The sequence below is a fragment of the Drosophila busckii genome, chromosome 3R (assembly GCF_011750605.1).
Source record: "Drosophila busckii strain San Diego stock center, stock number 13000-0081.31 chromosome 3R, ASM1175060v1, whole genome shotgun sequence".
Classification (NCBI taxonomy): Eukaryota; Metazoa; Arthropoda; class Insecta; order Diptera; family Drosophilidae; genus Drosophila; species Drosophila busckii.
The window spans coordinates 10,676,544-10,701,152 of NC_046607.1; the positions used below are offsets into that span (position 1 = coordinate 10,676,544).

At 37.7% G+C, this 24,609-nt stretch overlaps 8 protein-coding genes and 1 long non-coding RNA gene across 16 annotated transcripts; 3 read left to right on the forward strand and 6 right to left on the reverse strand.

Moving 5' to 3' along the window:
* The first annotated feature begins 1,152 nt into the window (after window positions 1-1,152).
* Window positions 1,153-1,593, forward strand: LOC108602662 (V-type proton ATPase subunit e). Its single transcript, XM_017990808.1, has one exon. The coding sequence runs from the start codon at window positions 1,207-1,209 to the stop codon at window positions 1,471-1,473; it is 267 nt and encodes an 88-aa protein (XP_017846297.1). The 5' UTR covers window positions 1,153-1,206; the 3' UTR covers window positions 1,474-1,593.
* Window positions 1,594-2,769: 1,176 nt separating this feature from the next.
* LOC108603666 (adenosylhomocysteinase-like 2) lies at window positions 2,770-5,576 on the reverse strand. Of its 2 annotated transcripts, XM_017992659.1 has the most exons (6): window positions 5,256-5,575; window positions 5,137-5,197; window positions 4,610-4,679; window positions 3,885-4,551; window positions 3,131-3,814; window positions 2,770-3,072 (listed from the first exon to the last, which is right to left on the reverse strand). In XM_017992659.1, the coding sequence occupies exons 2-6, from the start codon at window positions 5,185-5,187 to the stop codon at window positions 3,066-3,068; spliced, it is 1,479 nt and encodes a 492-aa protein (XP_017848148.1). In that variant the 5' UTR covers window positions 5,188-5,197; window positions 5,256-5,575; the 3' UTR covers window positions 2,770-3,065. The 2 variants fall into 2 exon arrangements, with proteins under 2 accessions (XP_017848148.1, XP_017848150.1); XM_017992661.2 differs by lacking the exon at window positions 2,770-3,072 and having other exon boundaries at window positions 3,126-3,814; window positions 5,256-5,576.
* Window positions 5,577-6,855: 1,279 nt separating this feature from the next.
* Window positions 6,856-10,215, reverse strand: LOC108603669. 2 transcript variants are annotated; one of them, XM_017992665.1, is made up of 3 exons: window positions 9,984-10,215; window positions 7,461-7,501; window positions 6,856-7,193 (listed from the first exon to the last, which is right to left on the reverse strand). In XM_017992665.1, exons 2-3 carry the CDS (start codon window positions 7,471-7,473, stop codon window positions 6,922-6,924), a joined length of 285 nt encoding a protein of 94 aa, XP_017848154.1. In that variant the 5' UTR covers window positions 7,474-7,501; window positions 9,984-10,215; the 3' UTR covers window positions 6,856-6,921. The 2 variants fall into 2 exon arrangements, with proteins under 2 accessions (XP_017848154.1, XP_017848155.1); XM_017992666.1 differs by lacking the exon at window positions 9,984-10,215 and adding an exon at window positions 8,817-9,104.
* Window positions 10,216-11,543: 1,328 nt separating this feature from the next.
* Window positions 11,544-13,355, forward strand: LOC108603667 (leucine-rich melanocyte differentiation-associated protein). 2 transcript variants are annotated; one of them, XM_017992663.2, is made up of 3 exons: window positions 11,544-11,638; window positions 11,784-12,206; window positions 12,272-13,355. In XM_017992663.2, exons 2-3 carry the CDS (start codon window positions 11,893-11,895, stop codon window positions 12,723-12,725), a joined length of 768 nt encoding a protein of 255 aa, XP_017848152.1. In that variant the 5' UTR covers window positions 11,544-11,638; window positions 11,784-11,892; the 3' UTR covers window positions 12,726-13,355. The 2 variants fall into 2 exon arrangements, with proteins under 2 accessions (XP_017848152.1, XP_017848151.1); XM_017992662.2 differs by having other exon boundaries at window positions 11,564-11,726.
* LOC108603668 (ER membrane protein complex subunit 2) lies at window positions 13,243-14,551 on the reverse strand. The gene is made up of 4 exons (XM_017992664.2): window positions 14,453-14,551; window positions 13,870-14,278; window positions 13,658-13,814; window positions 13,243-13,594 (listed from the first exon to the last, which is right to left on the reverse strand). The coding sequence occupies exons 1-4, from the start codon at window positions 14,484-14,486 to the stop codon at window positions 13,313-13,315; spliced, it is 882 nt and encodes a 293-aa protein (XP_017848153.1). The 5' UTR covers window positions 14,487-14,551; the 3' UTR covers window positions 13,243-13,312.
* Window positions 14,552-14,676: 125 nt separating this feature from the next.
* On the reverse strand, window positions 14,677-15,948 carry LOC108602633 (retinol dehydrogenase 12-like). The gene is made up of 5 exons (XM_017990777.1): window positions 15,879-15,948; window positions 15,570-15,821; window positions 15,356-15,512; window positions 15,037-15,296; window positions 14,677-14,978 (listed from the first exon to the last, which is right to left on the reverse strand). The coding sequence occupies exons 1-5, from the start codon at window positions 15,890-15,892 to the stop codon at window positions 14,756-14,758; spliced, it is 906 nt and encodes a 301-aa protein (XP_017846266.1). The 5' UTR covers window positions 15,893-15,948; the 3' UTR covers window positions 14,677-14,755.
* Window positions 15,099-16,176, forward strand: LOC108602636. Its single transcript, XR_001915251.1, has 2 exons — window positions 15,099-15,185; window positions 15,899-16,176. It is a non-coding gene; the product is annotated as an uncharacterized LOC108602636 (long non-coding RNA).
* Window positions 16,177-16,179: 3 nt separating this feature from the next.
* Window positions 16,180-16,689, reverse strand: LOC108602635. 2 transcript variants are annotated; one of them, XM_017990780.2, is made up of 2 exons: window positions 16,358-16,689; window positions 16,180-16,302 (listed from the first exon to the last, which is right to left on the reverse strand). In XM_017990780.2, exons 1-2 carry the CDS (start codon window positions 16,613-16,615, stop codon window positions 16,219-16,221), a joined length of 342 nt encoding a protein of 113 aa, XP_017846269.1. In that variant the 5' UTR covers window positions 16,616-16,689; the 3' UTR covers window positions 16,180-16,218. The 2 variants fall into 2 exon arrangements, with proteins under 2 accessions (XP_017846269.1, XP_017846268.1); XM_017990779.2 differs by having other exon boundaries at window positions 16,186-16,308.
* A 177-nt stretch (window positions 16,690-16,866) lies between these two features.
* LOC108602628 (acyl-CoA Delta(11) desaturase) lies at window positions 16,867-23,947 on the reverse strand. 4 transcript variants are annotated; one of them, XM_017990770.1, is made up of 5 exons: window positions 23,863-23,947; window positions 19,357-19,679; window positions 18,103-18,439; window positions 17,852-18,037; window positions 16,867-17,790 (listed from the first exon to the last, which is right to left on the reverse strand). In XM_017990770.1, the coding sequence occupies exons 2-5, from the start codon at window positions 19,667-19,669 to the stop codon at window positions 17,472-17,474; spliced, it is 1,155 nt and encodes a 384-aa protein (XP_017846259.1). In that variant the 5' UTR covers window positions 19,670-19,679; window positions 23,863-23,947; the 3' UTR covers window positions 16,867-17,471. The 4 variants fall into 4 exon arrangements, with proteins under 4 accessions (XP_017846259.1, XP_017846260.1, XP_017846257.1 ...); XM_017990771.1 differs by lacking the exon at window positions 23,863-23,947 and adding an exon at window positions 22,146-22,173; XM_017990768.1 differs by lacking the exon at window positions 23,863-23,947 and adding an exon at window positions 21,955-22,125.
* Between the last annotated feature and the right edge of the window lie 662 nt (window positions 23,948-24,609).

The following is a 24,609-nucleotide window of genomic DNA, read 5'->3' on the forward strand; positions in this document are numbered from 1 at the left end:
TTGGCATGTAACATGTTAAAAACGGAAAGCAAAGTCACGCACACAGTCAGTTCTTGGCCACAAATCAATCAGTTGTTGTCAGTCAAATATTTTGACTTGTAGATGGCTATACACGCGTTATAGACTCTGAGTTCTGGAGTTGTACTAGAGGTATGTCTGTGTGTGTGTTTGTTTTTTTTACTTACCGCCGAACAATAGACAAACTGTTTAAAGCCGAAATCGCACTTTACGCCTGATTTGCATTTGCCTGTGAGCCAAAAGGCACATGTGGCTTGTGAGCCAAGATCCTTGTGATTTATAGCCCACAAAAATGCGGATACTACTCGACAGTAGTCGACTTGACATCGGCATGCAGCGAGATTGATTGTTACTTAAATCGCACTCATAGTTTTTGAATGCAATAACTGAAAAACTAAAATCATATAGCTGTGTGTATAGTATATGGAGCTACTGTTTGCTGTGCGCTTAAAGCGGCTGCTTGACTTTGCCATTGAGGGCTGCTCTCAAATGGCGAACAAGATGGCCGCTGGCAGCGTTTCACCACCAAGAAATTGCGTTTGAGTGGGTGTGAGAGGTTGGCCGGGGGGCTGGCGGACTGGCGGCACCGGCCGTCTTGATACTTATGTCGAGAAAATGGAAAATTCGATGTTGCCATAAACATTTATTGCTACTTTGGGCAAACTCTATTACAGCCAGCCGCTCCTCATCTGCAGCCCCGGCGGCTCCCCCTTAAATGTGAATGCGCAGCCGCCATTTTATGAGCCGCGCCTGGACACTTATGGCATCATCAGGATATGGGCAGACGCCACATGGTCCTCCTGCTGGCTGTGACTAGCATAGTGCAGCAACGGATTTTGCGCTTAGCCCGTGGTTAATGGAAAAAGCCAGCACTGGCTCTGGCACTCGCACTCGTATCGGCGGCCGTTTTATTGATGCTGGGCACTCGGGGAAAATGTATACAATTTCCATTTTTATAACTTTCAGCGCTCCAGTGCGCAACAATAAAATAAGCAAATGTTCGCATTAATAAAACTTAATGGCCACAAAGCATCCAAATTGGGTTTTTGCGCACATAGCAAAGTTTTAAGCTATAAATGAAATGAAAATGTCTGAAAATTACTGAAAAGAAAATCCTGTCAAACACAAAATCTTTACACCATACTCACAAACAAAATAAAAGCAGCAAACAACAAAACTCGATCAACTATGAATAAATACGTTTCCCTCGGTGTATTCACTGGCTTTTGGGTCATATTCGGCATTGTTGGCTTCTTTGTGGCCAAACGCTTCAAGGAGGTTACTATAATAAGATGCTGTGTCCTACTCTCCGCCGTCTGCTGCTGGCTCCTCTGGCTCGTTACGTTCCTGATGCAGCTGAATCCACTAATAGGTCCACGTGCTAAGCAAGTTGTCATTTACGGCATAATGACCTATTGGAAAAACTCCTACATTCACGACAAAAACGATCCATGAAGTTTTAGTAGAACAATTCGTAGCGCTGTTTAAAAACAAACTTCTTTTCACTCGCTTGTACTAGATCTGTAATGCCATCATTAAAACTTAGTTGCCTGCCAGCGATTTTCTTTATATTACTTGTGAAAATAGAAAATTCCCCCGAAAAGTGCAAAAATGTATTTAGAATTTTTAATACTTTTAGAAGTTTCAGCGAAAAACAATTTATTTATTTTTGTACTTTCTTTACATAGTATAAGAACTTTTCTTTTGATAACATTTGTAGTATTTTATTGCTCAATTTACGCAAGAATATTTTTTGTTAATTGTAAGTAAATTAATACTAAGTTCTTAATGCTAATTTATTATTCGAAGTAAACATTACATGAACCAAAATGAATTGAGGCATTATGTATCGGAGATATACATGTAAAATAGCTTATTATCAACTGTTTATGAAGTAATTTTAAAAAATAACTAGAGAGATAAATTAATAACTCATTGCACAAAAAGTGTAACTACCTATGAAGGAAAATTAAAAGAATTAATAAAAAACGTATATACATACCAAATTTATAAGTCTAGCTCCTATCTATAGTCTCTGAGTTCTTCATGATACACAGATAAATGTACAGACGGACATCGCTAAATCGACTCAGTTTGTTTTGCTAATGCGTATTTGTCACATCTCCGCAACCCCTTTAGATAGGAAGGAAGGATATATGAAAGGCAACAGAGCTAAGTCAATCCTTACTTTATACTGATAGTTTTAATTAAATTATAATAAAAAAATGCTTTTATATTAAAACAAATCTTTAACTCAGAAATTAATTCGCGCTTTGAATTTTTTTAGAATTAATACGGCTTAGATTACTTTTTTTTTTTTTAATAAAATGGTCAGCAGTTTAAAAACTCAAATGCTAAACAACTATTCAAATTTCTGTGTTTTCTTTTCAATATTTAGAATCATTTGCAGCGAAGGGAATTTTATTGATTTTATGAACTTCAATGAATGGAAATTTTCGACGTATTGTAACGTATTGTAATTTATCCACTATACACGTAACACTGATCGATTTATTTTAATATTTCTCTAAATTCAGATTATTGTAATGCCTTTAAATAAATATAAGCATTTATATTAATTTAAAGCTGATATCTAAACTTTGTCATAAAACAGAACAAAAAAATAAAAATTTTAAGATTAATCAAATATCGAATTCAGTCACTTCATTCGCAAATTTTTAAATATTTACGCTCGTTAATAAAATTATATTTTTTTATAAATTTTGAATTTCCTGCCAATTTTCAGCTAAAACATTTTCACTCGCCAGGGCGTCGACAAATCGGTTTGTGCATTTGCTAAATAGGTTACTGACACTACCGCTAGATGGCAGTCTTTTATTATCTGCAATCTATTTTTATCTAATTTATTCGCTCTGCACAATCCAAACAAACGATATCTTGGAATGCCATAAACGCTAATAAAATTATAATTTCATACTTAATTTATACAAACAACAAACAATTTAAAAATGTAAAATATGGAATAAAACTAAAATATGCATTCGGTTCAACCAAAGTCAATCGCAATAAGAGCATCAAAATACTGATCAATATCTGTAAGTAAATCAAAAACTTAGTTTAAGAAACTGCAGCTAAATATATTCCGATTTACCTGTAATAGTTTGCCTTGAAAGGTCCAGCCTTGTTCAAGCCCAGGAACTTTGCCTGCGCATCGGTTAGCTCAGTAAGATGTGCATCAAAAGTGGACAAATGCAGACTAGCCACATACTCATCCATTTTCTTGGGCAGCAGGTAAACATCCGACTTGTAGCGTCCCGGCGCCGAGTAGAGTTCAATGAGAGCCAATGCTTGTGTGGCCGAGGCAACGGATACCACAAACGATGAAATGGTTGAGCACGCGAGATTAACCAAGCGCCCCTCGGCCAGCAGTATTATCATCTTGCCGTCTGGCCAAATAATATGATCCACCTGAGAGCGCACCCGTTGCCAGCTCAGCTCCGGCGTATGCAAGCTGCTCACATCTATTTCCGATGTAGAGTGTCCCATGTTGCATACAATGCATCCGTTTTTCATGCGGTTCATATGATCTCGAGTAACAACGTTCTTGTTGCCAGTGGCAGTAACCACAACGTCAACACTGCGTATGACTTCCGAGAGACGCACAACACGAAAACCATTCATTGCCGCCTGCAAAGCGCAAATGGGATCAATCTCCGTGATATAAACAATGCAGCCCTGACCACGCAGGGCTTCCGCACAGCCTTTGCCCACATCTCCATAGCCGCAAACGGCAATCTGCTTGCCGCCGAACATAATGTCTGTGGTGCGCTTTAAACTAAGGATAAGGATAAGGACATAGAATATAATTCAATCGATGCAATGCTTTTTAGGAATGGCGTACACACCTGTCCAATATGGAATCGCGGCAGGTGAAGTAGGTATCAAACTTGTTTTTGGTCACCGAATCGTTGACATTCATGGCCGGCACAGTCAGTTTGCCAGCTTTGGACATCTGATAGAGCCTGTGCACACCCGTTAAGCTCTCCTCCACAATGCCCTTAATGGACTTGAAGTATTCCGGATATTTTTTAAGTATCAAATGCGTAGCATCGCCGCCATCGTCCAATATCAGATTCGCCTGCCAGCCTTCCTTATGCACACACTTGTCCAGACACCACCAAAAGTCCTCCTCCGTTTCACCGCGCCAAGCGTAAATGGGCACACCAGCTTCAGCCAAAGCAGCCGCCACTGCATTCTGTGTGGAGAATATATTGCAGGCCGCCCAGCGTACCGAAGCTCCAAGCAGTGTTAGCGTCTCAATGAGCACAGCCGTCTGGGCATTGACATGCGTGCAGCCCACGATTTTGGCATTGAGCAGAGGTTTATCATCTGCGGCTCGCTTACGCAAAGCCATGATGCCGGGCATCTCCTGTTCGGCGATCTCAATCTCTCGCCTGCCAAAGGCGGCCTTGCCAATGCTCTTGATGCAAAAGTCCGAGCTGCCACTGGAGTTTTGCTGCTTGTTGTCCTTCGGAGAAAAGTCATCCTCGTCGGAGCTGCCAGTGAAGCAGGCTAAGCAGAAAGTAAGGATAAGTTAAAGTTAAGAGACTCTTTTTTGTGTTTATCTTACCAGAGCTAAAGGAACAGGTGGAGACGTCGCTGAATCGACGCGCTTCAAGATTCGGTTTTTTCACAGAAGTCTGTTAAGAGTGCGAAAATATTTAATAAGATTTGTTAATTAAACGCTAATGTAGTTTAAGCCAGTTATAGATTTCTACTGATGATTGGCATCGTTTAGTGTGGCAGCGATAATTAGACAAACCAATTGTAGCTGGCAAATGCGAATTTTCACTGGACCTTAAACTGCCAAACTGATAAATTAATGTATTCACCCCTCCCCTCCCCCCGCCAAGCTAGATGTATGCTTAATACATTTGCGCTGTTCATCTGTCTTATTGAATAAACATTAATAGCAGTATATCAAGTATATACACATACATATGCATGTGAATATGTGTGTGTGTGTGTGTGTGTGTATATATGCAAATGCTGTCGGCGAGAACAAGCACGTGACCTGTTGTTTCGCTTCTTCAATTAAAGCGAATCAATTTTTTTTTTGTTTTTTTGTTATTTTGTTATTTTAACTTTTGTTTTTACCTTATCGGCCAGACTCAGGTCGGCAAACGTTGTCTCAGGCATTTTACTCATTTTGTAGGCACTGCAATATTGACAATGAATTTTATTCTAGTTCTAGTTGTTTGTGTCAAGCGACTCACCTTTGGGAAAAACTGGTTTTATGCTCAAGTTTATCTAATGTATTGATATTGATATTGATATTGATTTGTGTTTGTTCTTTTTTATTCCGTATTTCACTTGCTATGCAGCTTGGTTCAATCGAATGTGCCTGGCTGGCTGCAGATCAGCTGTGTCTGGGGTTATTCCTCTGTCTGCCTTTGCGTCTTTGCTTTCGTCGTTTTGCGCTGCTACTGATCAATTTGCTGTATTGCTGCTGCTGTATTCTCGAAATTCCAAATGCTGATGCCTGGAGACAGAAACTCGTGCGCTCTCGGCTGGCGCGAACAACAAACTAATTCACATCAACTGGTACTGGTTATGTTTATGGCAATCGCGATCGCGATCGCGATCGCTCTCGTTTAGAATTATTACAGCAACAAATTAATACAAATCGAGAAGGAGAACCACAACAACAACAGCAACAATGCAAACAATAGTGAGTGCAAGCGAAAAATAGAATGCCATTAAATTGCTGCTCATTTCAAAAATAAAAAAAGAAAAAGTACAGCAACAATAAGCGCGAGCATCTTATCTCGCAACAGTAAAACTCTTATCGCGCTCTCTTCGCATGCAGGTGCTCTCTCTCCAAAGCGCTCTCACGCCTTTTTGCGCTCTTGCTGTTGTCTGTCATATAGCCTGGAGTTTAGTGGGGGCTTATCAATGGTTTGGCTTGACTCATGTGTGCAGATTATGAAAATCAATCAATTGCCGGTTTGACGTAGGCCTCCCACTCCTCCTACTAAATATAAACAATGTGCAGCTATTAATATCAAATCAACTGATTACAAGTTGTAGCAATGCAAATATATGATAAGTAAACATGTTTAATACAACATTATTATTGTTGTTGTTGCTGTTGTTGTTATTGTTACTTAAATGTACAAAAGCAACTTTAAGTTTTCTCAGCCACTGCAAATTATCAAGGCTAAACTGGGTTGTTTGCATTTTGCAAGGGTGGAACGAATTTTGTTTACTACGTGCCGTTCCGCCATTTTAGCCCAACAATGTCCAATGACTTGATTGCAGAAAATTTAATTAGACGCTCGTATACCTTTTAGCATGTTCATAAAATGGAGAAAAAATGCAATAAACCGAACGCTATGAATCATCCACCACCAACCAGAGGCGCGAAGATGCTCCAGACTGGGCTAAAGTGCACGGCGGGGGTTGCGTCTGCTAGAAAATGGCACGCTTAACACACAAGGGATGAACCAGAGGCTCTAATTATTTAATAATACTGCATTATGCACTTTCCAGTTGCAGAGACGTGAGATATATTTATAGCAACAGCTTCTGTGCAGCTTGAGAGGTTTCAATTCATAGGAAGTCACAAGTTTTGAGCAGTCAAGTAATCTTTATTTTATTAAACAATATATGTAGGTATTTAGTTTTGTGGTCAACGATGAAATCATTTCATTAGCAAACAGTCCCGTTTCATCCGCTGCTTTAGCTTCCTCTTTACATTGTATATCAAATGTTACGCATACGCACTATTTACAAATAATTTTACATCATGTTTTGCCTATGCACTTAAAATCTATGCATGCATCTTTATATACATACAGCTATAAGTCTACTTAATACCATCGAATTAAATATTTATAATAGTATATGTACAATCTGTGTATGTTATATGTGGTGGGTCATTCACAGCGAGCCAACCTTTTCCATCAGGTACCAGGGCAGGAAAACTGAGGCAGCCACAACGGCCACGCATGTGGCACAGAAGGCAACAGTTGTGGGCAGATTTGTGAGGGAGAAATGATCATCCTTGACTTCCAGCTCCTCATTCGGATGCTTCTCGAATTCGAGCACCTCGACGTCAAAACGGAACCGCACCTTTGATGATGGCGACTCTTTGCGCCAGACCAAATGTCCTGACGATTCGCGCCTTTCCAAGCTCCATTTGGGATCGTGTACTATAAGAAAAGTAAAAAGCAATCAGAATTGTTTTCATAATTTGTTCATCATAGTGTGAATAGTATGAAGTTTATACATCCAGCTGAGTCAATGTAAACGTCAAATAAGTGTTGCATACTCTTAGGCGAATATTAACCAAACAAAAAAGATTAATATTAAACTGCTTGCATACGTTTTTTTACACTCCGTCATATTAATTCCTTGTTTATTACAACATAGAGCTTGTGAAAATGATTAGCTTAGTTTACCAATAGAATTTTAATTACCTGAGCCAGTCATTATGGTTGCTTTAATAATTGTCAACAAGCTGAAATAAAAGTAAAAATAAAAAATTCAGCGATTAATATAATAATAAGCAAAACAAACAAGTTGTAATTGTAATGCATGCGGGGCATTGACCTTCAGTCAATTGCCCATGGGAAATGATTCAAACACGTTCTAGCTGAAGTACGACAAACTAATTAGCATTCCAGGCGCATTTGGCATTTAATTAAAGCAAGACTGACGAGGTGTTTGCAATAAAAAAAAAACAAACACATATAAAACTATAAAAACAAAACAACTAAATTGGAAAATGTTCCAGCTGTGATGTATAAGGTAACAGGTGTTTCTTCGGTAAAAAAAGTGAAAATGCCAACAATATCGTAGTAAGTGCTCAGACCCGTTATGTGCTGTACAATTGAGCCGCATAGCACGTGACCTATTTTAATATGTAATTCGACATTGATTTTTCTTTAGCGTGGGCTGGCCAGAAGGTCACGCCACGGTCTAACACCGTGGAATGTTAGCAGCTGCAGTTCGGGGAAAACCATTAAAAAACTACATGCAGCTGGCAAATTTTTAAACAATTTTCCCAAACAGAATGCAACATAATAGTGTTGTACTAATTCAATGACTTACACATTAGTAATAGAACGTTTATTTTTAGCATACGTGTGCTTATTTTGAAATCACGTCAGTAGATTAGCCTTGATTGGTAATCAGCGATTTGGTTAGTGAACCCAATAATCTATTAAAAATAGTGCAAACAGCACGCATTGTTTTTAAACGCTACTATAAACAAAATGCGACTTAATTCATAAACATTTATTCAAATCACTAGCGCATGCTATCAGTTGTAAGATAAAAATTCTGAACAATTTTACTTTCATCAGCAATAAATTTAAAAGCAATATACTATATATGTAACTGTGCAAACATTTTTATTTCGAGTCTATAAATCCGTTTTAATACTTGAATACTTTTCGAATTAAACAGATGTTCGGAAGCTGCATTAGCATTCGCTAAAAATCTCAATGATCTCCACGATGACGTAAGTTGCGCATAACGCAAAGTCAATGAAGCAACGCGCGCAATTTCAATATCTGTGTGGAAAGGTCATTGTCAATATGAAAATATTCAGGCGAATTTCTTACTGCTTATATAACAGCCCTAAACACTCAAACTTTACGATTTAAACGGTTCAAATCTATAATTACTGAGGTGAAGTTACACTAGAATAGTATAAGCAAAGTTTGATTTTTGAATCGCTGAGCTTTGAGTTCATAAAAAAATACTTTCAAACCAGTTTGTTTAGTGAATATTTACTTATTTCATCAAGGTTTTATATTGCAAATTTTTACCTGTAGTGCGTGTGTGTGTGTTTTTTTTTTTTTTTTGTTTTTTTGTTTAGCTCTAATCTAACAATAAACGGGCCTTCAGCTGGCGTTATTTTTGGCTTCTGTTGTTTTTAGCACTTTGCAATGCCGGTTTCTGTTTGGACGACTTGTTGTTGCTATTGCCAGTTATCACATATCAAATATTTTCGTAAATAAAAACAGACCGATGACTGCACGACTGTTATAAGAACTGCATTTAATAAATTTTGTCAACGAGTAAATTAGTAATGCTTTTACATTCGGCGTATGAATGTAGACTGGACTTTTTTTCGCTGGACTTTGGGTTTGCATTTGTATGTATGTATGTATGTACATCATTTATGACAGCATTTGATACATATTACTTTTGCTTTTGTTTTTAATTGATTCTTTTGCTGTTGTTGCCATTGGCAGCTGCCGTTCGTTCGTTCGTTCGTTCGCCTGATAAGATAGACAAAGAAAGAACCGAATACGTCAGCTTGCTTGATTTTTGCTTTTTATTTTATTTTAATCAATGAACCTAGTACTGCTCACTCCACCCTCTATACTTTATCAGCTGATTTCGTGCCATGCGAACAAAGCGCAACAGTAAAAGCTCAATAAGAGCAAAACAGTGAAAGACAAAAATAAAATCAATTCGCTGCTGCTCACTGCTATAAATGTCAATATCAATTGAGTTTCAATTTGTAGTACATCACATGCAAATATGTACATATTGATGCTTGTACATTAAATTGCTGATAGCCTGTACGTAAAGTGGAGCAGTTAACAATTTGCAAAAGCAAACTATCAACAACAATAATAATCAACCGAAAAATTCAGTGGAGGTAAACACGCGCCAGCTCCATCAAAATTAAATGATAAGCGCGCAAATACTCTTCTAGCTAATTGATGTACATGCACACATACAAACATATGTACATGTATGTAAGTATGTATGTACATAGGAAAGTGGCGCGACCGTCAAATTATGTTAATCACCAGCAACTCAGCTCAACCACACGACAGCTCAAAATATTTTTGTTATTGTAGCTATTGCGTTTGTCATCATATAGTACATAATATGTATGTACATATGTGCATATTACAGGAAGTGTCTTACATTACGTTACATACACAGTAAACAATTTGTATGTATGTACGTATTATTACCGTTTTGATTTGCAAAAATTAAGCGCTGTAACACAATGGATCCAAGCAAATGTTTTGACAATTTGTCAACAGCTGTTGCACACACGTACACACCCACTATTAAAAGAGTATGTTGTTATTTTTGTTTTGCTGGTTGTTGTTGCTTAAGTCGATCTTGGAATTTCAAGTGTAAGCGCTCACACGAACTACGCGCCGCGGCCAACTATCGAGGTCTAAGCATAGAGATTGACTGCCGGCTAGCGTAGACGCAAGCCCCAAAGGCCCCCATGCTAGCTACTCTAGCGCTAGTTAAAGAGCGCGCTAGAGTGCAGAGGCGTAGCCAGGTAACATACAGGAGGGGCCCCTTCTCACATGATGAACATTTAAGTTCATTTTTTGTGAGAAGAAACAGTTAAATAAAATTTTTAAGTTGTGATCTGCTGCGTACCCCTTCACATAACAGACTGCATACGCCCATGATAGCTTGTATGCTGGCTGAGCGAGTATGAAGTGAGAGCGAGAGAGCCAAACTGGCTTTTGGAGGCTCGACTTCCATTTCCCATTAACTAGTAGGCAAAGTAGCTGCATAAATAGTACTCAAGAAAAGGTATGTGAATGCATTTGTATGTTTTTTTTCGTAGAGCTCTAATCGAGTTTGGGGCTTGTATCCACTAGCAACACATTCAAAATCAATACCGTGGGACAATGACGCACAAATACCAAGTAAATTTATATAACCCTTTCGCGGTAAGAATTGACCTTTTAATATTTTTGTAAAATTAAAATGTTTCTTTGAATACAAATTAGTGCCAAAGACGAGTTACATAGTTTTTGAAATTAAGCGTATCGTGGCAGGTGCTAAGAGTGTGACAAATTAACAGGTGCGAAATCGATACACGTAATAATTACAGTCAATTCCATAAAAATAGATTAGCAGTGAACCAGATTTAAAACAGTGTTTCTGAATGGGATGATCAGCTATGATCGTACATATTTGCAATGATCTTTGCTCTGTCCTTCGCTGCATACTATATATACATACCTATATATGAGAACACATAAGTTTACAAAATACATACATATGTATGTAAACAAGTACTATTCAGTATATGCTGATGTGCATGACAACAGATTAACAAAAGCAATGCAGTAAAAATTCATACAAGGAACAATAAAAATAATATGATAGATTATATAAAGTGATTCGAACACTGTATACTCTTTAGCCATAAATTTTAAATAATGCCTAAGCTAGTTGCAAATCTCAGAATATAGCCTATTGCACTTTTAGTCAATTTATTTATATACATTTTGTTTAGTATGTAAATCATGTAAACAGCCGGTTATTCCTTTATCTAAAACAATAGAAATGGGCAGTGTATAAACAAAGGCGAAAACAATTCGAGAGATTTCTTTCTAAGTATTATTATTGTGCCATATAATACACTTGTGTGAATGTTTTTACGATCAGAGATTACATGTATAAACACAAATACAAATGTACATGATCTTGTGGGGCGCAAGAGGCTCAAATTCTTTTCTCTTGTCAGTCGTGTTGTTATTGTTTATGCCGTTTGCCAGTGAGTGACTTTTGATAGTCTTTCCAGTCTTGAGCTAGCGTTGGAAGTAGCACCATCCCATCATAAACTACAGCTGCATTATCAACATTACAATACGTAAGATTTACATTATTCCGTAATGCTTAGCAGTAGTTATGTCTGAAGCATCAACATCTGAACGTTCAAACTCTGAAGATCTAACTAGGTATAGTCTTAACGAAATTATCCATATAAATTGAATGCTATTGTTTTCTATTCTTAGCAACAACTGTCGCCTGCAGGAAGTGCTCAAGAGCTGTGCCAAAATTCAGTCACTGGAGAGTTTGCCATTGGAGAACGATTACAACGACGTGTATCTGGCTACGGATAAAATGATCTCACCTAATCCATATTCCATTAGCGGCTATATATCGAACAGCAGCTGCACCAGTGAAGATGCTTATACGGACATTGTACTCGAACAGGACAACCGCATATCACTGGCCTATGAGAATCTCAACACTATACCCCGACGACTGGCAGACAAGTTTGCCGCACAAACAAAATTTCTGGATCTCAGCTACAACAACTTCAAGAATCTTAAGTTTTTGTCATTTTTTGATGAGCTACACACGCTCATATTGGATCGCAATAGCAATTTAGATGTGAATACATTTCCCTATCTGCCTAGTTTGAAGATACTGTGGTGAGTATTAAATGCCTGTTATATAAAAGTAGCTCAGCTCATATATACATATGTTTCAATTCAAGGATTAATAACTGCGATATCAGCAATATAACCGACTGGATACATCGCATCAAAAGTGAGTGCCCAGCCTTGGAGCAGCTCTCCTGTATGGGTAATCCTGGCATGCAAACGGTGTTCCAGTGCTCCAAGAGCGCCCTCGAATATATACTTGATGTGCTGCCGAATCTTAAATATTTAGATGGCGTTTCCCGCCCAGGACTCACTGAGAGAAATCATTATAAAGACAACGAAAGGCGCACAACGTCCGCTTCAACTTCATCCACGACTGGACTGGGTAATGATTCAACAAGCACTTCGGAAAAGCTAAGCCGCCAACACAGAATCGTCTGCCCACATTCTAATCCTACGCACAGTTTTAAGGACTTTTTTCGTATAAAAACCAACAAGAAACAAAACCAAAATTCAACTGTTAGTCGTAAGCTCTACGCCAATGGTAATGGCTCATCCACAAACTAAGTTGTACCATAGGAGTGCATGTAGCGAGAGTCCAATAGAGTCTCATATCGTGCTGTTATTTTTAGTCGCGCTTATCAGGGCAGCTTGGAGGCTTTTGCAATGCCCTCAGCTCGCAGTACATTGCTCTCGATTCCACCTACAAAGCGATATGTGCATAGTAAATACACATTTAAGTATACAAATGTATTTATTTTGCGTATGTTCGCGAACAATTTAATTGTAAAATGACTTGCAAATCATATGTTCTTTTACTTACATGTGTGTGCTAGACTTAGTATTTGTAGGCAGCTTGGCAGAGTTACACAAAAAACGTGTAAAAAATCTTTTAAAATTGTGTGACCAATAAAGACACTTGCTTGGCTTAGTTTTTGACAATACATTATCTTAACTACTTTCATATTTCAATGCGCATTAGTTTCGCTGTTCTCAAACAATTACTGTATTTAATGACATGCATATACACGTACGTTAGCTTCTTTAAAAACAAAATGTGTTTTGATAGTTTCTAGTGTATTTCTTTGTTTTTTTTTTTTTGGAATTATTTAGGTTTTATGGTATTGCATCTACGCTAACAAACATAAAAACGGTCAATTTGATTTGATGTCCAAATTGCCAAAGGCGGAGTCCAAAGATGAAATCCATTTATCATTGTTCTTGATTGTAGAACGACTAGATGTTTCTGCAGTAGCCTGATCGAGTGCCCACTGTGCCAGTTTTTGTGACTCCTTACGCTTGGAGCTGACGGCTCTTGAATTGGCCAAATTGCTGCAGCATAAATACAAACCATAAAGCGCACGCAAATTATGTGGGTTTAACTTGATGGCCTGCGAGTAGTATGTGCGTGCTATTTCAACGTTATCGATGCCACCCTGCAAAACAAAAATAAGTAGAACATTTAAAACAATTCTTAGTGGCTAAATTAAACAGCTTACCATGGTATAGCGTATGTCCGCTAGTCGTTGATGAACTAAATGACTGTGTGGATTGTGCAACAAGACTTCTTCCATGCAAAATGCCGCCTTGCCGTAATCACCCTGACCCATGTACAAGTTGCACAGCTCTTGCCAAGCTTCCTGATCCGACATAAATCTGCAAGCATTGTTTACCATAAGCAACAGTTTAAAATTAACAAAAAGCTATATACTTTTTCAAATACGAATTCAACTCCTTTATGGCATCCATACGCCTTCCACGCGCCTTTAGAATTGCAATTTTTCTTTTTCTTGGCGCCGCATTTGTTTGATCCTTTTCAATTATATTATCAAGCAGCTCATTGGCGGCATCATACTGTTCCATAGCTTCTAAACGCATGGCCTTAAATTTCATCACACGCAAGCTGCCGGGAAATTCTACGCTCAGCTCTTTAATGCACTTTGTGGCTATATCTAGGCGCGCCGTATCCAAAGCAGCAACTATAACCTGCTCTAATATCAGGTGTCGCTCATTGCCAGTCTTATGGACTTTGTCCTCCAGCACAGCAATCCAAAGCTGCACAACATCATCGCTGTGGCGTTCAGATTCCTCACGCCATTTCCGGAACTGATCCCGCACATCTATTAGTTTTAATTAAAAAAAAAGAGTGCACTATTTACTAAAAGTCATCACCAATACATACATATGTACATATGCATGATTGCCTTGCGCCAATTGGCAAGTGAGACACGTCAGTTCGCATAATAGAAAAAACACGCCTTAACTGAGATGCATTTTGTTTTGTTGATATTTACCTGACCAGCTCATTTCCTCGTAATTTAAAGACATTTTTATACAAAATTAGCTTAATAAAATTTTCTAAATTCATTCACTGTCTGGATGACAGTGTGTACAGAAAAATGGTGGAGTGATATTCGAAACCATCGATAGACACAGACACTAATAAACGTCGATAGCGATAGTTAGCGATTTTACCTAACCATCATCGATAGCAGTAGCCTTTTATATATATCAGCCTCCACAGTTTAGTATTTTTATTATTTTAGTATTCGAATCGCAATGATTAAGCCATAAAATTCAAAAGCATAGTTTTAATCTTAAGCTGAACTTGGAGCTCCCGTCCATTTTAAACTCTCCGTCCACAAAAACTTAGCTGTTTCCTCATCTGCGGCTGCTGCAGAGACTTTCTTTGGTTTGCAATCACTGAAATACAAGCCAGTTACATTAACCAAATCAGGATCCAGAGCTGCGTACAAAGTAGTTTGTGCACCACTCTTGGGTGTCTTGACGAATGGCGTCATTAATGGCCTGACCACATGTCTAAGAAATATAAAATGTAGTTACCAAATGGCTTTTATCTAGTTTTACTTGAACTTACTGTCCAAAATCATTTTGAATGCACTTCAAGTTTCTATAAAGTTCCGTATCCACTACACCAGGATGTAATGCATTAACGGTAACGCCTGTGCCTTCCAAACGCTTAGCCAGCTCGCGTGTAAATAATATATTTGCCAATTTGCTCTGATTGTAAGCACCTGTTTCATTATACGATTTCTCACTGTTTAAATCATCCACCTTGAGCTTGCCATATGCATGAACCCTGCTTGAAACATTAACTACGCGACTGGGCGCCGATTTCTGTTAAATAATGGTTTAGCTTAGACAAGTTTTGTAAATATAGTATATTCAACCAATACCTTTAGCAAGTCAACTAAGAGCATTGTAAGCAAGAAGGGGCCCATGTGGTTGACACCCAATTGCATCTCAAATCCATCTTTGGTCAGTCTGCGTGGGCCCAGCCCAAGTCCTGCGTTGTTAATCAAGATATGTAGCCTATCCTGTTGCAGTTTAAAACTAAAACACTTACATCAGATACATATCTATGAAAGGTAGAGCTTTAAAATGACTCACACGGCAACGCATTTTCGCACTGAGTCCAGTGATGCCAAGTCCAATTCAAGAAATCTCACATTCTCATTTTTTGTATCTTTGATAATTTCTTGGCGCGCCTGTTCAGCTCTTTGTTCATCTCTACATGCCATATAAACAGTTGCACCACGACGTGCCAGTTCCCTTGCAGTCTCCTTCCCTATGCCAGTATTGGAGCCAGTTACAATCACCACCTTGCCCGTTTCATCCGTTTGTTTGGTATACTGACCATCCCTAGCATTTATGTACATTTTAAATTGTTTGAATATTAAAAATATCTTTCAATCTTACCTAATCGAACACATTTCTAGAATTTTAGCTGCTGCTCGATAGTATGTACGGAATAAACTGCGACGCAATATGGCTAGACGTATTATTTATGAATTTTCTCGGGCGTAATTAAGTACCCAATGGACTAACTAAAATAATCGCTGCATACATACGTATGTACATAGGTTGAACTAGAACCGGATAAGTAAAACCAAGCTGCTATATTCTAAGCCGAAGATTAGACACACTTCAGCAATCCCAAAGAATGTGGAACATTTGGAAATTTTTATTTATCCAATAAATCAATTATGTATATGTATATATTTTTTTTACTTTTTAAAACTTAATATGTGTGACAAAGTTATAATTTATAGCGTTCCCTTTTTGGTTTTGGCCTTCTGGGCTTAGAGCGGTGCTTGTTGGGCTTACGTGGAGGCTTTAAATTCTGAGGCTTAAAAAACGGATTGTAGAAGTCTTTATATTACAACGTCTAAAATTACCTTTTTCCAATTGAACTTTGAGCGTTTTGGTGCTCCTGGTGTGTTTATCCTTGGTCTATTCCGCACCTTTCCATAGAAGTTGTCGCGAATAGTTCTAAATCTCCGATGTATTGCGTACTCAGAGTTTGCAGTGCCAACTATTACACCCAGATTGGTGAGATGACATAGAGTTTGTCGAATGTGTTTATCCACAGAGATTGCATCGGAACAGTTTGAATGACGAGCTCGCAGTGCCTCGACTACAGTCAGCAGATCCATAATTTTGTTTAATAAATGTGAAATATGCTTAAATGGCTTTTAAAATTTGGTGTGCTGCAAATGTCAGGTAAGGGTGTATTTTGAAAATTAAAGCAATGTGGTTTTTTTATTCTTTTTCTCTTGAGTTTATTTATAACATTTTCCTTAAGGTAGGATCGCTTATAGTTTGGGGTACTAACATTAGTAGATTGTTATTATATCGAGAACGTATAATAGGTATTTATGTAAGTATGCAATGTATTCTTGTGTTGATTCTCTTTTTTTTTTTGGCTTATTATATATACTAAAATCTTTTGTAAAAGTGCTGCTGATAATTCTAGCGTATGAACTGAAACTGTTTCTTACTTTCAAATCTTCAGACAATAAGCTCAATTGTATATTGATGCTGATTAACAGAGAGAGAATCTTCAAATTTAACCAAAAACACAATTTTAATTATATATATGCATATGTGAGTGTGTGGTGTGTATTAATTAATATATGGTATGTTTATGTATAAATATAAAGATAAATTGCTAGCTGCCGTCTAGTTGCGTCACTGTGGTACTCGGTACATCTACGGCTCGCAACTAGGACGGCGATCTGTATGTGTCTCCAAAAATCAAATATAGAGCGACAAAACATTTCCAGAGCTTGTTTAACACAGACAGTATACAGTATCGATAAACAACAGATATTTATCATCAACATCATTTCTTAAAATTATTCAAAAGGTGTTGTAGGCATTCATCCAAATAGGGCGTTAAAATTTTCTTTCTTTTCATTTTACCGGCATTTGTAATTAGATTGAAATTTGTTTGATTTACTTCATTTAAAATCGGCTACTCTCGGCTGTGCTGACTGGCACTAGAATTATTTACTCGCTCTTTTTGTGCGTAATTACTGCATCATCGATCTCCTCCTTTGGCTGATCCTTATCACCCCAACCCCAGGTAGCATGGGTACCGTCACCGGTGCGCTTCACACGCTTCTTGATAATGTCTGGAGACACGCTCTTCAGATCGTATGCCCAGCCAATCTTGGCAAAGAAGTCAATGAAGGCCGTTGTCAAGTTTAGCGAATATTTTCCAAACTCAGCGGTTTTGTAGTCCCAGGGGAACACATGATGATAGTTATGCCAGCCCTCGCCGAAAGCAAGCATGGCAACGGAAATGTTCTCCGAGGGATTGATGAATCTTTAATATAAAGAAAATAGATTAGCAAAAGTTGATGTTACGGTTTTCACAAGCAACTCACCTGTCATAGGGACGACCGCCAAACTTGTGGGCAGCGCTGTTCACCAACCAAGTGACATTCAGGATAAAACACCAACGGAACATGGTGGCCACAAACCAGGCATTGATCAAAGTCTCATTCCAGAAGTACATAGGAGCCAGTGTGGGCAAAATGAAGCAACACAGGGGCATCAGGATCATGTAGTGCCTAATAAAGTGAGCAACAAATTAATAATTATTATTTTAAACATGTGTCAGGTTGTCAGCACTTACTTCTTCTGGAACATCAGAATGGGATCGGCGCGCATGTCGGAAATATCAACACCCTTACCCTTGGCCTTGACCTCGGGGTGCTTCTTGCAAAGCAGCCAGCCGATGTGGGAGAAGAAAAAGCCACGAGTTGCATTATGCGGATCCGCATCGGTTTCCGAGTACTTATGATGCACGCGATGATCACGCGCCCAATGGTAGGCGGCATCCTGGAAGGCTACAGTGTTAAAGATGACCAAGATCAAACGCAGTGGCCACTTGGCCTTGTACGAGCGATGGGCCCACAGACGATGGGCACCAGCCGTAATGCCAAGACCCGACACAACATATAAAGCAAAAGCTGTAATTAAAGAATGAGCATTGTATTAGATTATATACTTGAATATGGTGCGGTATATTTTTTCTGTACAATACAATAAACCTCAAATTTTAAAAGCTACTAAAATCACAATTAAAATTACAATTTAGCTAAGCCTAGATTGTCTTCTATTTGACGCATGCCATACGTTTGGCGATCTTTGTTTGCGACTAATACTCCCGATATCGTCAAAGCCCTGAGCGATGCATTAATGCAGTCTTCCAAGTTCCTTACAGGCTTTAAATTGCGCATACTATATTTTACTGCGGCATGTATATCTGAGACTTCCGCATATTCCAGGCATTCTACCTGACAAATACTGCAAATGGCTTTAAGTACGTGGCGATTGACCTTGCGTGGCACATCAAAATTATCCATATCCAAAAAAATATATGAAACCAGTGTAGTGGGGTGTTATGAAAAAAATAATAAGTGTAATGCTTAAATCTAGTCGCAGCCTACTTTGCTTTAATAGTTGATCGCTAGTTTCAGTACAACTTAATATAACTTCTTTGGAAGAGAAAACTTAAAGATTGTGTGTATTCGAGTATACGAAATGAAAAATCTACTCTGTATGTATTCAACGATGCAACTTTAAGATACCCTTCCGTCATTCCATTAATGTCAAATTATTCATATTATTCAAGCTATATACAATGTGTATATATACAAGTCTGTATTACGCATACGTATATAGCTGATCTAGAAGCCTCGATTATATTATTATACATATTTAGAATATAGCTTTTGGCCAATGTTATCAGTGCCAAATTTGAAAATAAGCAAACGTGATAACCTTGTAATTAAAATGCGCGCCACGCGACGGAAAGATGACGGTAAATAACAAAAATAATACAGCAATTAATACGTGGTTGCCATGTGGGTGTCGATGCGCTTACCAAGTACAATAGTCTGCCATTTGGCGGAGGTGAAGATCAGCCAGGCACCGTAGAGAGCGGCCAAATGCAAGTATCCAAAGAGAATAATGTTGCGCCAAACCAGTTTCAGTTTGCGCTTGTCGGCCTTCTTTAACGATACGATGTCCTTGACAAGACCACCATCTATGGTCTCCGCATCGCACTCGAAGAGGACTCCCGTTGAGTCCTGTTTCAGCTTGGTGGGATTCTGTTCCGACTCGGCGGCAGCATTAGCCGCGGCAGATATCAGCGAGTCAGCAATTGACTGCGCCCCGGCGGTAGCGTTGGGCGGCATATTGTTTTAACTAAAGAAGAAATGAAAATTAAAAATTAATTATAGTGCTTATATAGTCAGGTTGAACTTGACACGCTTTGATGGCGTTGTCAGCACCTTTAGTGGCGTTGTGACAGCAAATTATTTTTTATGGTTAAAACGCTCGTAATTTATACATTGCTGGGAGATTTCTAAATTATATATTAGACGTTACTATGTTGTTAAATGCTAGGTACTTGGGTGTAGGCCCAAAAAATCAAAACTTGACAAAAATCAATAAATCTGTCAATGTCCTTGCCGAAGGATGTCGGCTGCCGCCTTTTTGCGCCGTCAATTAAAGTGCCGGCAATAAAGCTTGGGGCCCATACATACACATAAAACATACGTGTCTATACTCTTTGGGTCACTGGGCGCCTCGTTTTGAAGGACACGTGTTCATTATGTATTAGACTAGTCAGCGGCAACATTCTTTTAGTTGTTTTTTTTTTTATAAGCACTGTACCTACAAATACATATACATACATAGCATAATTAGCTATGCATGCATGTATGTATCGAGTTAATTGTCGTTTTTGTTATACCTGTATTTAGCTAACTATAAGCTAATTGCTTTTTTTAAGTCTCAACGCAGAGCAGTGTGCACAACTTAACGCGAGCCGATGAAGATTTAAACTGTTAGAGGAAAATTTTTGTGCAAAAAGTTATTCCGCCGTGCGCGATAGCTCAATCAAAAAAGCTTTCGCTCTCGCTCTCGTAAGCTTGGGCTCTCTTGCAGCCGCCAAGAAGCTTTGTGCAGGTGTGCAGCGGGTATTAGAAGAAAATCGACCACATCGCTGATCAAAATCCAACGATGAGAATAACATAATATATAGTGTGTTTTTAGTAAACATGTGCATATGTATATTTGATAAATGTACAACACGTTCTGCGCTGCTGATAATATTAAAGGAAATTATCGCCTTGAGAAGGTCGAAAGTCAAGTAGCTAGACAACACGTCAATAAAAGTACTTTAATCAATGTACATATACATACATAAGTATATATATCCATACATACATCCGTACATAAATGCCATATGTACCACTAAGAATCGAATAGCGTGAAAGTATCACTCAAAATCGTACGATGCTCAAAGCAAAAGGTGAAAAGTACGAAAAAAAATCATTAAATCTTGTTAGGCATGTTTGTTGTTGTATATACTATACTATAGTAAGTATGTATGTATGTATGTAAAAGCATAAGAAAAAATAAACAAACAAAAAAATAGTAGACAGAGACAACAAAGAAAGCTTTTGCCACACGTTCACATGATGGGAGCAATTATACGCCATTTTTACAAACAAACCAAATCAACAATCAAAAAATGCGAAAAAAAAGAAGCAAAGCAGATTTGCTTTTGCCGGCAAAATAAACCTTTTTTCTCTTCGCTGGAAACGCAGCCCGCATACGATAAAAACGCCTTGGTTTTGATATTGAACTTGAAATATGTTGACGTCGCCCCGCTACATTTAGCGACAAAAGCGTGAGGCGTGGGAGAGCTTGCAGAGCAGAGAAATTTTATATGAAAAAAGCTTTGGAGAGCACAGACCGGCAAATCACGCTGCAGTCGCGTGATACACTGCGACTCTTAAGTATATGAAATCGGATCAGTTTCAGGTCATATTATTTCCCTCTACTATTGATGTTTTCCCATCTAATCAAACAATTGCGAGCTTCAAATCGCTAGTCACTTAGTTTTTTCTTTAAATTTGCAAAGTATGACAGCTTTGCTACGAATTAGCAATAGAATAATTGGGTCAAATTCAGTTTATTCACCCTTTTAAACATTTAAATTTACAAGTATGCACATTTTAATTGCATTTATATTAATGAGTTAGCTGAAAAGTTTGTACACGAACATAATTTTTGAAAATAAAGATTTTATTTCCTATAAAACTGCACATTATGCGTGTGCCCCCAAGATATACAAATAAACCTTTGTTTGTCTCTAACCTTCATCTACTAATCGCTATGACCGTTAAGTTACAACCTTCAAAAGTTAGAGTAGCGGGGCTTTTAAAAATTATGTATGTCTGTTTGAGCACGACTGTTGAACTGATCTTTTGAAAAGGTCAGTTTTTGAAATCATAAAAAAATTAAAAAAATAAATTTGCCAACTGTATTCTATTAATGCAAATGCATTTGCTCGTGTGCGTTACCAGCTTGTTTACGATTTACGTAAACACTAGTAAGACAGTGTCGCCAATAGTAAATTACACAACATTCAAGTCAACGCACTGAGGCAGCAACAAACAATGCTACTAACCTGTTTTTGGATTTCCCCAACTATTGCTTTTGGCGATTTTTCTTAACAGAAGAAAGATCTGTTAGGTTCGCGAATGAAACAAATGTATTTTATCACTAAACACACGTTCGCACGCTTAACGATTTCAAACCACACTGAGAACAACACTTTCGCACTAGTTGGTTAAATTGTAGACTTTTCGCTAAACGAACCTGTTGATGCTCGTTGCTGTGCTTTCTTTGCTTTAAAGTCAGTCAACAAAGCTCGCAGGCTTTATAAATAAGTACAATTGCAATTGTTTGTGTGCATGTGAATGCATATACATATATAAATATGTATATATATACATACAAACACAAGAAATACATAGATACGTTGCTGTTTTGCGCACACGATCACTGAACAGATAAGAAAACGAACGTAGCATGCACACTGGGAATAATTGTTTATTAGAATCTTTAAGAAATTGGCTAAATTACATACAGACTATTATGAATTAATCTTGCAATTTCGGCCCTTTGAGCACCACTTAGATACACTAATAGAGGCCTATTAGATAAGTTTGCATACATCGTTCACGCAATATTCTTTGTTATTATAAAACGCACACTTTGCACCCTTCGTTTTTCTGAATGAAAACTTATCGGACGGAAGATGCTAATCATCGATAAGGCTGCTATGGTATTTATATGTTTAATCTGAAAGCATAATTTACCTTTAATCAAATTTAATTAAGCGTGGCATATTGCACTTGAGTCTAAACAAACAAGTTAGTCAGCGAAACAATGGAGGGCAGTTCGATCTCAAAGGTCATTCCTAAGTCTTGACGTGGAGTAAACTCAAAGCACTCTAAACTTGGTGATTGCAATTAAATGCTGAATCATTCTAGTTCAAATGTAGCTGGAGTATTTATCAAATCTTTATTTCTAGTTTATAAATCCTTGAAAGTAGTTTCCGTTCTTCACCACAAACAGCACATGTATAATTAGTAAGTTTCGATGAACCTCAAATTGTTTATATATAGTAGCTGACATTGTTATGCAAAGAAGCTTTAACTAGCCAAGCCAGTTCACTCAAAACTAACATATTTGCATTTAAAATGTTGGATATTGAACCGGAATAGACGCGCGTGGTAAATATATTCTTCATTTGTCGAATAATGCGATGACAAACTTACAAATTAATATGTATAAATAAATGTAGTATTAGGTACAGCTATAATGCAGATTTTTTGAATTATAACTGGAAACAGCTCAAATTTAAAGCTGTTTATGTTTATCACATCTGTTTTATGGGTATACATATACATATGTATGTATATACATATATTTTTCCACAATGTTAATCTAAACAAATTTACGAAAGTGCGCACAACTGCGCATTGAAAATGGGAAGTATGGAAAATTCTTAGCCACTTGAACTATATACATACTATGTACATATAAAGGCAAACAGATTAAAATGAGATTAGATGCGAATGCGCAAGTTCATCACGTAAATGAAAGCTGCACGTCAATTGATTAATTAAAGGTTCACTGGGGACTTCAACTTTATATACAAACTTATGTATTGCGAATCACGCGTTACAAACATTGTTTCATAGCAATTTAGCAACGAACCCTTAGCCTTGCGTCATCCCAATGATGTCACAAAAAGCGTGGCGCTGGAGCCTACGTGCATCAGGCTGACTGCTCTGATTAGTAAAATATGTATATATATCAATAAAGTTGCTAATTATTCGCTAATACTGATTATGATGACATGTTTTTAAGGCACATAAAAAACGTGAGGCGTCGACGTTGCAAAAAAAATCTTGGTTAGCACTTTATATAATATGAAAGATGCTAAGATTAAGAACACCTAGTGACACGCTATCAACAGTGAATAATAGCTTAGATACTATTTAAAATTTGTACAGACACAACTTACTTGTTTAAATCGTAGTTAAATTTTCTGTTTAGATCAAAATTCTTCTAAAAACAAGCTAGAGCAAGACTTCTTGCAATTATTCTTGTTTTCGTTAGAGATGATACAGACAGTGTTGCCAGAATGTCATATAAAAAATAGCTAAGTCAATTTAAGAAAAGTGCTAGATCCAGTTAGAAGAGAAAAAAACGCTAACTGAAACTGCCAGTTTATTTTTAACAATAATAATTTACTAAGTTGTATCGTGTATCGACTCGATAAAAGTAACCTACGCATCGATAACGTTACAAACATTGTATTTATTTAGCATCATTGAGTAATTGGATATTATAGATTCTCTTATAATTCTTAGGTAAGTACTTAATATATGGCAACTGTTAAGTTATTTTTGCTACAGCATATTCACAGCCAAATGGCTTCCAATAGCGAACGTAACAAAAAAGCAAATCCGAAAAGCATTGTGAATAAATCACAACGACTATCTGTTGCTGTACATGGAATGTCTGAACTGATTAATACGCGGCTTTCTCCTGAAGCCCTAGAGCTTTGCTTGCGGCTGATTGAAGCAGGCGCTCATCCCAAGGTACTAGCCGACATGGTCTTACAAGTCTTGGCAGTGAAAGAGAATCATGAAGTGGAGAAGATAATGGACAACAATTAAACTTTCCCCTTATGGCTTTGCAACTAATCTCAAAAGACATACTAGTCTTATCAGCACCTGAAACACCCCAAGTGTCTAGACATGTGGCT

What these genes read in the sequence shown, in the direction of transcription:
- LOC108602662 (XM_017990808.1), top strand. Translation starts at nt 1,207, where the DNA reads ATGAATAAATACGTTTCCCTCGGTGTATTCACTGGCTTTTGGGTCATA.
- LOC108603666 (XM_017992659.1), bottom strand. Translation starts at nt 5,187, where the DNA reads ATGAGTAAAATGCCTGAGACAACGTTTGCCGACCTGAGTCTGGCCGAT. An exon ending in ACCTGAGTCTGGCCGATAAG is followed by an intron (nt 4,680 to 5,136) that starts GTAAAAACAAAA and finishes CACTCTTAACAG; the next exon opens with ACTTCTGTGAAAAAACCGAA. An exon ending in CACCTGTTCCTTTAGCTCTG is followed by an intron (nt 4,552 to 4,609) that starts GTAAGATAAACA and finishes CTTTCTGCTTAG; the next exon opens with CCTGCTTCACTGGCAGCTCC.
- LOC108603667 (XM_017992662.2), top strand. Translation starts at nt 11,677, where the DNA reads ATGTCTGAAGCATCAACATCTGAACGTTCAAACTCTGAAGATCTAACT. An exon ending in AACTCTGAAGATCTAACTAG is followed by an intron (nt 11,727 to 11,783) that starts GTATAGTCTTAA and finishes TTCTATTCTTAG; the next exon opens with CAACAACTGTCGCCTGCAGG. An exon ending in CCTAGTTTGAAGATACTGTG is followed by an intron (nt 12,207 to 12,271) that starts GTGAGTATTAAA and finishes TTTCAATTCAAG; the next exon opens with GATTAATAACTGCGATATCA.
- LOC108603668 (XM_017992664.2), bottom strand. Translation starts at nt 14,486, where the DNA reads ATGTCTTTAAATTACGAGGAAATGAGCTGGTCAG. An exon ending in TTGAATTCGTATTTGAAAAA is followed by an intron (nt 13,815 to 13,869) that starts GTATATAGCTTT and finishes CAATGCTTGCAG; the next exon opens with ATTTATGTCGGATCAGGAAG. An exon ending in CGGACATACGCTATACCATG is followed by an intron (nt 13,595 to 13,657) that starts GTAAGCTGTTTA and finishes TTTGTTTTGCAG; the next exon opens with GGTGGCATCGATAACGTTGA.
- LOC108602633 (XM_017990777.1), bottom strand. An exon ending in GTGCGAAAATGCGTTGCCGT is followed by an intron (nt 15,513 to 15,569) that starts GTGAGTCATTTT and finishes TAAGTGTTTTAG; the next exon opens with TTTTAAACTGCAACAGGATA. An exon ending in ATTCAAAATGATTTTGGACA is followed by an intron (nt 14,979 to 15,036) that starts GTAAGTTCAAGT and finishes TATATTTCTTAG; the next exon opens with ACATGTGGTCAGGCCATTAA.
- LOC108602635 (XM_017990779.2), bottom strand. Translation starts at nt 16,615, where the DNA reads ATGGATCTGCTGACTGTAGTCGAGGCACTGCGAGCTCGTCATTCAAAC. An exon ending in CAAAGTTCAATTGGAAAAAG is followed by an intron (nt 16,309 to 16,357) that starts GTAATTTTAGAC and finishes CCGTTTTTTAAG; the next exon opens with CCTCAGAATTTAAAGCCTCC.
- LOC108602628 (XM_017990770.1), bottom strand. Translation starts at nt 19,669, where the DNA reads ATGCCGCCCAACGCTACCGCCGGGGCGCAGTCAATTGCTGACTCGCTG. An exon ending in ATGGCAGACTATTGTACTTG is followed by an intron (nt 18,440 to 19,356) that starts GTAAGCGCATCG and finishes CTTTAATTACAG; the next exon opens with CTTTTGCTTTATATGTTGTG. An exon ending in GGCGGTCGTCCCTATGACAG is followed by an intron (nt 17,791 to 17,851) that starts GTGAGTTGCTTG and finishes TTTATATTAAAG; the next exon opens with ATTCATCAATCCCTCGGAGA.